Source organism: Calidris pugnax, unplaced genomic scaffold, assembly GCF_001431845.1.
Source record: "Calidris pugnax isolate Ruff unplaced genomic scaffold, ASM143184v1 scaffold750, whole genome shotgun sequence".
Lineage (NCBI taxonomy): Eukaryota > Metazoa > Chordata > Aves > Charadriiformes > Scolopacidae > Calidris > Calidris pugnax.
Genome location: NW_015091660.1, coordinates 47,009 through 55,123, shown reverse-complemented (window position 1 = coordinate 55,123; position 8,115 = coordinate 47,009). Strand labels below are relative to the sequence as shown.

Here is an 8,115-nt window from a genome sequence, read left to right as displayed (position 1 = left end):
TCCCTGCTTCCACCCTCTATAGGCCTCCCACTTGATCCTAAGCTTGCCCAGCAGTTCCCTGCTCATCCATGCAGGCCTGCCAGCTTCTCTGCCCGACTTCTTCTTTTTTGGGATGCACCTCTCCTGAGCTTGGAGGAGGCTCATCCAACTTGTTTGTCCCATAGAGGAGCTCCACACATCTAAGCAGCTCCTTCACACAGACGACACCTCCTGCATGATCTCTCCAGCCTGTGTCTCCTTGTCATCCTCTCCCAACTCATCACAGCAGCCTAGTCATGTGAGCTATCCCAGCATACCTCAGTTGTTATTCCCTCCAAGTGGAATGAAGAGAGACATGGGAATCTCAGCTTAAATGCTGAAAGAGAGAGAGAGGCTCTCTGCTCCAGATTTGAGGCTTCAGAGAAACATTCTGAGGAGAACAGATTTGATTTCACAAAACTTCTAGAACATTTTTCATGCGCTGCCTCAATTCCCTCCCTTCAGTCATTGGCACCCAGAAGCACCACCATCTTGAAACTTCTCTCCTCTGAAATGTGACCGAGTGATGGGAAGAAAGGGAGAAGGAGAGAGAGGTCATTCCCACTTTTTCAGTCTGTGTACATCTGATTTGCACATGTGGAATTCAAGTTAATTTTGTCACAAACCTTGATTGTTTGAAAGCGTTCAAGGGACTCCCCTCCAGCTGCCCACCTCTGGCCCTGGCACAGTGGGCACCTCCAGGGCCCGGCTGCACAAGCACCGCAGTGTCAGGGCTGTGCTGGGCCTTTGTGTATCAGCCGGAGTCTGGCACTTGGAGGGACAGGGGGACTTTGTGCATCCAGAATGGATCCAGCTGGGAAATGAGCCTGAGAGTCAGAACTAACAAGGTCCATGGTCAGGCCTGGCTGTGCCTGTGGCTGCGGCTGGAGACCAGTGTGCCCCCAGCAGAGCTCAGGTCAGACCAACACTGGATTTCACATCCCTGATCACCTTTTCCCTGTTTGCAAGTACCGAATCCAGGTGAGAATCACCTCTGTTGGCACATCTGGCAGCTGGGCTGAGAAGCTGGACCCCGAAGGCCAGAGTTCAACCAACCTCAGCAAAACCCCAACTGTCGCGCAACTGATAAGAGGACGTGCTGGAACTCGTCGGCTACAAGCCTTGGGAGGAACAAGATAACAAGATTGTCTAGAAGGAACAGAGAGTACTTGCTCTGTTAAGAAATACAGGCAGTAAATTGTGTTGAAAAAAGGATATGCTAATAATTTTGTGATTTGGGCAAGGAAGGTGTGTTAGTATTAACCAATGAGTAAATGCCTAACGTTTTAGAACTAGCCAATCATTAGAAGACACGCTGGTTTTGCTATGGATATAAGGAACCTAAGAAATCCTAATAAATCGACATCGACATCTTGCTTGCATCAAGCTGTGTCCCATCTCTTAATCGCGGCAGGACCCAAAAATCCACAGAAACTTCTGTGCGTGTCTGCACCCTGCAGCGTCTGCTTCCCATGAGTGCCCGGCTGACATGAGTCCCCAGGGGTGATGTGGGGTCATTGAACAGTAAGTGATAAAAAAAGACCTTTTGCTCACCTGATTCCAGGCGATTATCTCCTACTGTGATGTCTCCCTAACTGGCCTGTCCTGTGACCCTCACCCAAAAGGGTTCACCAACTCTGCTGCCCAACCCATAGAGATCCCCCATTCATCCAGGCATCTCCCTCCTCATCTTCCCCAGATGTCTCTTCTCAAGAGCCTGTACCCATCCCTTGGATGACTTCTCCCACACCCCTCAGCAGGTATGATGTCAATGTCACAGCTCTGTGACAGCACACAGGGCTCCAGCCCCTCCTCTCAGTGCCCCAGGCTGAGGGCACGGATGCACATTGGAGCTGCAGCACCTCAGCTGTGGCACCAGCTCCAACTTGTCACAGATCTTGTGCCCAAGCCCTTGTGCCAGCAAAGGCTTTGCATCAGAGCAGAGACAAGCTGGCGTGGATGGCAGGTGGCAATGTAAGGGTTAAATGAGGGTCCCACAAGGCGCAAAACCCTGTTCCCCCCAAGGCAAGAGAGGAACAGGGCTGGCCTTTGCAGCCCTGACAAGAGAGGGATTTGCTGTCTGGGGTGTCTCTGCAGCCCATGGGAGCCTGTGATGGAGGTCAAACTCATCTCCAGGGTGGCCAAGGTGCTGCTGAGGATGTCCTTGTTTCTGGACATGGTGTGATCCAGGTATACTGTGAAAATTGTTACCCTATTCCTTGATTGTGTTCCCAGAGAGGAGAATGAAAGATGAAGGCAAGAAGTATCAGCATCAGTTGGAAGTGTTGGCACATGAGTGGAGACCCTGCTGCGATGTGCCTCTTATTCATGCTGGGCAGCTTTGGCATCTGAGGTACCTCTACAGGCCTGTATTTGACCACTAAGATGAGCAGCTGCCCTGGACTAGGTGAGGCAATGTAGGGATGTCCATGGGAAAACTTGGGTTACACTTGGTGGAGATGGAGGAGACACAACTGATGGAGAAGAGAAGCACAGGCTGAGCTCCTCCATGGCCCATGACTCAATTTGGGCAGATGAATATTTCTGTCGGCTGCCCTGAGCACACTGAGGAAGGACACCTTGAATTGTCCTAAAGGTGATCATCTTCTGTCATTTCAATTGGCCAAAGGGATTCCCCACCAATGTCCAGATACTGCCCTGTCTCTCACAATTGCTCCATTAGAGCTTGCAGTTCCCTGCAGATGTCCTGAACCACCTCTGGCACCTCCAATGTCACCAGGGGGTTGCATCAGAAAAGCTCCCCCCCGGCCTCTATCTCCATGAGTGATGCATCAGCTCAGAGAAGGAGCTCCCACCGATGTTGTGCAGCTGAGCAGAGGCAAGAGGAATCCCACCTCCTGGGGGTCTGTGGGGGGCACTGGAGAACCTGGATGCCCCTCCGGCCTCAGCAACCCTGAGGAGAGCTGAGATGCCTCCATTGACTGGGCTCAATCCCTGCCCTGCCCAGGTGGAAATGATCCCCTGCCTGTCACTGCCTCCATGCCCTGCCTGACCATGGGAGAGGAACAGGGGTTTCCAGAGGGGAACATTGACACCTCCTGTAGATCTGCACCCCCTGGTAGAGCAATTCCCAGTGCAGGGATCTATCTGACCGGTGCTTAGAGAGGGACATTGGCGATGACTTCAGCTTGCTTTGACTTCTGTTCCCCTGCTGCCTTTGAGGAGCTGTCAGCCCTGGAGGCCCAGGGTCACCTCGAGGGACTTAGAGAGGATGAGGAGGAGGCAGTTACACCTGATATTCTGCTGCTGAACTGGGCTGGACCCTGGGGAGGGAGTGAGCTCGTGAAACGTGGGCAGCGGTGGAGAGAGGAGAGAAGAGCAGCTCCTCTGCAAAGCGGAGCAGGGCTGAGGGTGCTGCCAGCAGGCACCGAGGGGAGAGGAGTGAGGCAGAGAGAGCTTAAAGGCAGTCTGGAGAAGGAGGATGCTGAGAGTTACTGGGGGGAGAAATCTTCACAAAGCAAAGCAGCTGTAGTTCTTGGAGGGATGTCCAAAAGCTGGCACATCCCCCAGCCTGTGGCATCTTTGAGGAGGTCTGTCACAATTTCTCTGCTGAAGAGGAGGATGTCATCCACATCAAGGCTTCCTTGCTACAACATCAGAGGCACAGGGCGTGACAACTGCCTTCTCCCAGAGATGCCTGCAGGGCTGTGAAGGTGGGTGCTCACCAGGGGTGTCCAGGGCTGTCCTTCAGAGCAGGGTCCCTGCACCCCAGGGCTCTGTGTGTGCTGGGGCAGGGACTCTGCCGCCTGCCAGGGTCAGCTCTCAGCCTGCCCAGGGAGCTCCCCACAGCACTCTGGGGAGAAGCTCTGGCTGGAAGGATTAAACATGGCTAGAGAAGTCTCTTGCTGTTGAGAGTTTGCTGCGTGAGTCAGGGCTGCTCACAGCTCAAAATCACCCCCGGAAATTCCGGAGGAGACTTTTAAAGAAAAGGTTTTGAGGTTTCTCATCTTGGTTAACTGAGTGAGCAGTGCCACATTTTCAAGGGGACTTTGCAACTGAAAGGTGAAAGAAGGGATTCCTCTACAGATAAAGAGCTTTCCTCAGTTTCTGAAGTTTTTTTCTGGAGGCTACAAACATCACGAAAATCCCTTTTCCAGTCTCATCAGGGTTTGTGGGACCTGCTCTTTAGCCCACGCACACACAGAGAGGCTGCAGGGCAGAGCTGGGCACAGCCCAGTGAGCCCTGGGAGGGAAGAGACGTGGAGCCAGAGAAAGAGCTCCTGGCAGGGAGAGCTGCAGGCATAGAGATGGGCAGGAAAGGAGGCAACTGCTACTGGAAACCCTGTTGCAGGGGAGACATGGGCACCTCCCAGAAATCCCTGCAGTGCAGATGCCTTCCCTGAGAAACCCAGCTCAGCCCTTGGCCCTCACGGTGAAAGTCATCTCTGTGTCCAGCAGAGCAGCAGAAGAGGCAAAGGGCATCCTTCCTGCCACTTGCCCAAATTCTGGTGACCAGCAATTGGGATGGGGCCAACTGTCCTGCATTACCCCTGTCTGGGAGGTGACAGGCACAGTTTGGGAAGGTTAACACTGCCCTGAGGGTCAGGCTGCCTCTCCCCTTCCCTCTCTCAGCCGAAACCTCACGGAAATTTTTAGTATCTTCTCTACTTGAATGTTTTGAAGTTGTCTCTTTATTGCTGTCAGGCTCAATTGCTCCATTAGAGCTTGCAGTTCCCTGCAGATGTCCTGAACCACCTCTGGCACCTCCAATGTCACCAGGGGGTTGCATCAGAAAAGCTCCCCCCCGGCCTCTATCTCCATGAGTGATGCATCAGCTCAGAGAAGGAGCTCCCACCGATGTTGTGCAGCTGAGCAGAGGCAAGAGGAATCCCACCTCCTGGGGGTCTGTGGGGGGCACTGGAGAACCTGGATGCCCCTCCGGCCTCAGCAACCCTGAGGAGAGCTGAGATGCCTCCATTGACTGGGCTCAATCCCTGCCCTGCCCAGGTGGAAATGATCCCCTGCCTGTCACTGCCTCCATGCCCTGCCTGACCATGGGAGAGGAACAGGGGTTTCCAGAGGGGAACATTGACACCTCCTGTAGATCTGCACCCCCTGGTAGAGCAATTCCCAGTGCAGGGATCTATCTGACCGGTGCTTAGAGAGGGACATTGGCGATGACTTCAGCTTGCTTTGACTTCTGTTCCCCTGCTGCCTTTGAGGAGCTGTCAGCCCTGGAGGCCCAGGGTCACCTCGAGGGACTTAGAGAGGATGAGGAGGAGGCAGTTACACCTGATATTCTGCTGCTGAACTGGGCTGGACCCTGGGGAGGGAGTGAGCTCGTGAAACGTGGGCAGCGGTGGAGAGAGGAGAGAAGAGCAGCTCCTCTGCAAAGCGGAGCAGGGCTGAGGGTGCTGCCAGCAGGCACCGAGGGGAGAGGAGTGAGGCAGAGAGAGCTTAAAGGCAGTCTGGAGAAGGAGGATGCTGAGAGTTACTGGGGGGAGAAATCTTCACAAAGCAAAGCAGCTGTAGTTCTTGGAGGGATGTCCAAAAGCTGGCACATCCCCCAGCCTGTGGCATCTTTGAGGAGGTCTGTCACAATTTCTCTGCTGAAGAGGAGGATGTCATCCACATCAAGGCTTCCTTGCTACAACATCAGAGGCACAGGGCGTGACAACTGCCTTCTCCCAGAGATGCCTGCAGGGCTGTGAAGGTGGGTGCTCACCAGGGGTGTCCAGGGCTGTCCTTCAGAGCAGGGTCCCTGCACCCCAGGGCTCTGTGTGTGCTGGGGCAGGGACTCTGCCGCCTGCCAGGGTCAGCTCTCAGCCTGCCCAGGGAGCTCCCCACAGCACTCTGGGGAGAAGCTCTGGCTGGAAGGATTAAACATGGCTAGAGAAGTCTCTTGCTGTTGAGAGTTTGCTGCGTGAGTCAGGGCTGCTCACAGCTCAAAATCACCCCCGGAAATTCCGGAGGAGACTTTTAAAGAAAAGGTTTTGAGGTTTCTCATCTTGGTTAACTGAGTGAGCAGTGCCACATTTTCAAGGGGACTTTGCAACTGAAAGGTGAAAGAAGGGATTCCTCTACAGATAAAGAGCTTTCCTCAGTTTCTGAAGTTTTTTTCTGGAGGCTACAAACATCACGAAAATCCCTTTTCCAGTCTCATCAGGGTTTGTGGGACCTGCTCTTTAGCCCACGCACACACAGAGAGGCTGCAGGGCAGAGCTGGGCACAGCCCAGTGAGCCCTGGGAGGGAAGAGACGTGGAGCCAGAGAAAGAGCTCCTGGCAGGGAGAGCTGCAGGCATAGAGATGGGCAGGAAAGGAGGCAACTGCTACTGGAAACCCTGTTGCAGGGGAGACATGGGCACCTCCCAGAAATCCCTGCAGTGCAGATGCCTTCCCTGAGAAACCCAGCTCAGCCCTTGGCCCTCACGGTGAAAGTCATCTCTGTGTCCAGCAGAGCAGCAGAAGAGGCAAAGGGCATCCTTCCTGCCACTTGCCCAAATTCTGGTGACCAGCAATTGGGATGGGGCCAACTGTCCTGCATTACCCCTGTCTGGGAGGTGACAGGCACAGTTTGGGAAGGTTAACACTGCCCTGAGGGTCAGGCTGCCTCTCCCCTTCCCTCTCTCAGCCGAAACCTCACGGAAATTTTTAGTATCTTCTCTACTTGAATGTTTTGAAGTTGTCTCTTTATTGCTGTCAGGCTTCCTGGGAATTTCAGCTGCAGAATCACACACTGATCCTGTTCATCCATTCCTGCAGGTGTGTCCATGGGAACAAGGGTCCCAGCTTTCCTCTGAGCTGTGGGACTGTGGGCAATGCAGCCTGTGGGGCTGGGGAAGGAGTTTGTTTTGTCCTACTGAGATGCCCACATCAGGACAATGGGGTATCTCACTGGGGTGTCCATCCAAGCTGTGAGCTGTCCTGCAGGATGCAAACCTGTCCCGCAGCAGCACTGTGTTATCTGAAAGCCCCACAGAGACACAGAGAGACTCTGTGTCTGAGGAAATGCTGTTGGGTTGGTGAAATGAGCCCTGTGTGTCCTTGGCTGGAAGTGGGGTGCTGAGACCTTGGGAAAGGGTGAGACATTTACCGTGATTGCCCTCCATCTCATGAAGGTGCAAGCCCTTGTCAGGTGGGAACAAGAAAGAGGGACAAATCAGCTCCCCCAAGCCCCAGGCAATCCTCTTGCCTCGCAGGACTCTCCCTGCTCTCCCTGAGTGCAGCAGAAATACTGAGAGCTTCTGACATCCAAGAACACTCTCCAGGTGAGATGGGGCGAGCTGTGAACAACCCCAAACCTCTGACACTGCCTTCTGCCACCCCAGTTCCTTTGCAGAGGGAGTGCAAATACTGACAGGCCTTTTTGCATTAGGGGCAACTTCATCCCACAAAGTCAACCACTGGGACTGGCCCCTGCCCTCACTGGTCCCATGACCCCACTGCTGAAGGGCAGTGCTGGCTCCTCAGCAGCCGGCACACAGAGACCCTGCTCCTCATGAGACACTTGGCCAGCACCAAGCAGAGCTCATGGAACGGAGCTGAAGAAGGTCTCCTGGAAGAAGAAAAGGGGTGTGTGCAGCAGGGGCAGAGTCCTCGAGACATGGATTGACTTTGCTTGGAGAAGTCTCTACTCACTCACTCATGGTATTTTTGTCTCTGAGCAGGTCCCCATTCCCAGAGGCAGCAAATGTCCAACAGCAGCTCCATCACTGAATTCCTCCTCCTGGCATTCGCAGACACACGGGAGCTGCAGCTCTTGCACTTCTGCCTCTTCCTGGGCATCTACCTGGCTGCCCTCCTGGGCAACGCACTCATCATCACCACCATCGCCTGTGACCACCGCCTCCACACCCCCATGTACTTCTTCCTCCTCAACCTCTCTGTTCTTGACCTGGGCTCCATCTCCACCACTGTCCCCAAAGCCATGGCCAATTCCCTCTGGGACACAAGGCACATCTCCTTCTCAGGATGTGCTGCCCAGGTCTTTCTGCTTTTCTTCTTCCTTGGAGCAGAGTTTTTTCTTCTGACAATCATGTCCTATGACCGCTACGTTGCCATCTGCAAACCCCTGCACTACGGGACCCTCCTGGGCAGCAGAGCTTGTGTCCACATGGCAGCAGCTGCCTGGGGCA

At 54.2% G+C, this 8,115-nt stretch overlaps 1 protein-coding gene across 1 annotated transcript in view; it reads left to right on the top strand.

The window, feature by feature from the left end:
* Positions 1-7,652: 7,652 nt before the first annotated feature.
* Positions 7,653-8,115, top strand: part of LOC106899984 (olfactory receptor 14A16-like) — a 2,293-nt gene continuing 1,830 nt past the window's right edge. Inside the window, exon 1 of the mRNA XM_014961935.1 lies at positions 7,653-7,964. Coding sequence (XP_014817421.1) covers positions 7,671-7,964 — 294 coding nt within the window. The 5' untranslated portion in view covers positions 7,653-7,670. The remainder of the gene's footprint in view (positions 7,965-8,115) is intronic.